Source organism: Parasteatoda tepidariorum, chromosome 9, assembly GCF_043381705.1.
Source record: "Parasteatoda tepidariorum isolate YZ-2023 chromosome 9, CAS_Ptep_4.0, whole genome shotgun sequence".
Classification (NCBI taxonomy): Eukaryota; Metazoa; Arthropoda; class Arachnida; order Araneae; family Theridiidae; genus Parasteatoda; species Parasteatoda tepidariorum.
In genome coordinates, this window is record NC_092212.1 from 6,026,991 (window position 1) to 6,028,331 (window position 1,341).

Genomic DNA, 1,341 nt, shown 5'->3' on the forward strand with positions numbered 1-1,341 from the left:
AGAGAGAGCAAATTTTAGACCTTTGTCTTGCTCTCTAGATATAAAAGATTTTGTGCTATTTTTATGACTTCCGGGACTGGTACCCCCTGGCGACTTAAGCTTCTGTTGTCCTTATTATATTTTTCATATTTTTTATTATTTTATTCTTTGTTTACTTTTTGCTATTGTTCTCCTTAATAACTCTTCTTTTGTGGTATAAACTTCCAACATAAGAAAGCATTTAATTTTTTAATTTATAAAAGATTACAAGAAATGTGCAAGTAAAGAATACGGATAAAATAGAAAAGATTTTGAAAAGAAAAGATTTCACAAAATTCGTATTAATTTTGTGACAATGAATAATTTTTTTTTTACTTGACTTTCTTTTTTGAACAAAAAATATAAATCTATAGGCTTCATAAGTATATGTTTAAAGCTATTACACATTTCTGATTGTAGCTTACATAATAAAACACAATAAAATGAATACTCCCAAGAAGCTGTGTGGGCTTTATTTAATGTAAACACTTCATTTGCTTCCGAAATTATAAGTCGAAAAGTCGACATCGTTTGAGCGCTCAAGAATAGGCTCAAATGCGCAAGTCTTGAAAAAAGAAATGAAGTCAATTTCAAAGAAGATTAGTCTGCACTTGAAACTTGTTTACTTTTTACACATAATCTCTTAATTTACTAAGCAAATTAAGTGCCAACATGATCAAGTATATAATAAAGCATACTGTTTCATCTATATATTAATATTGCTTCTAGAGTTTTTCCAGGTTCGTACAAACTTATTTAAAAAAGCAGAAATTCTTACCTCCCTGAGACATTTGGTTATTGAATGTATCATTAGTAAACATTTCAACAGCCGCATCTTTTCTAACTTCAAACGTTCTACCATCTTGAAATGTTTTAAATTCTAGCGATTCTATATTTCGAACATGCGTGAAAAAGACCAAAATATTGCATAAAATTGTAATTAATTCCAAAGCTTGCTTATTCATGTTCACTTTTCTAATTATTCATCCCTTTCGGATTTCGATGAAAAGGAAAATGCTAATTTCTCTTCAATATCTATTTAAAAGGCGCTATCATCGGTATCGTTGTCCGTTAATTTCTTATCGCGTTTGAAACGGCTTATAGAACAATGACAATTAAACGTTAGACAACTAATCATAGACATCAGAAATATGATATTAATCTGAAATATTAGAAAATGTGTTGAAGAATTCTATTTCTAGAATTAAAACAGATATTTTCTTCTATTCCTTCTCTTAACTTTTACAACTCTTAATTTTTCCTAAGCAAACTTGAATCATTTCTTTTCTCTTTATTTTAAGTTTTTTTTGTCTAATTTCAAAT

At 28.3% G+C, this 1,341-nt stretch overlaps 1 protein-coding gene across 1 annotated transcript in view; it reads right to left on the reverse strand.

Moving 5' to 3' along the window:
* The window catches only part of LOC107443529 (uncharacterized), a 23,200-nt gene extending 22,165 nt beyond the window's left edge, over positions 1–1,035 (reverse strand). The window contains exon 1 of the mRNA XM_043054491.2: positions 797–1,035. Within this exon, the coding sequence (XP_042910425.1) occupies positions 797–983 (187 nt within the window). The 5' untranslated portion in view covers positions 984–1,035. The remainder of the gene's footprint in view (positions 1–796) is intronic.
* Positions 1,036–1,341: the final 306 nt, after the last annotated feature.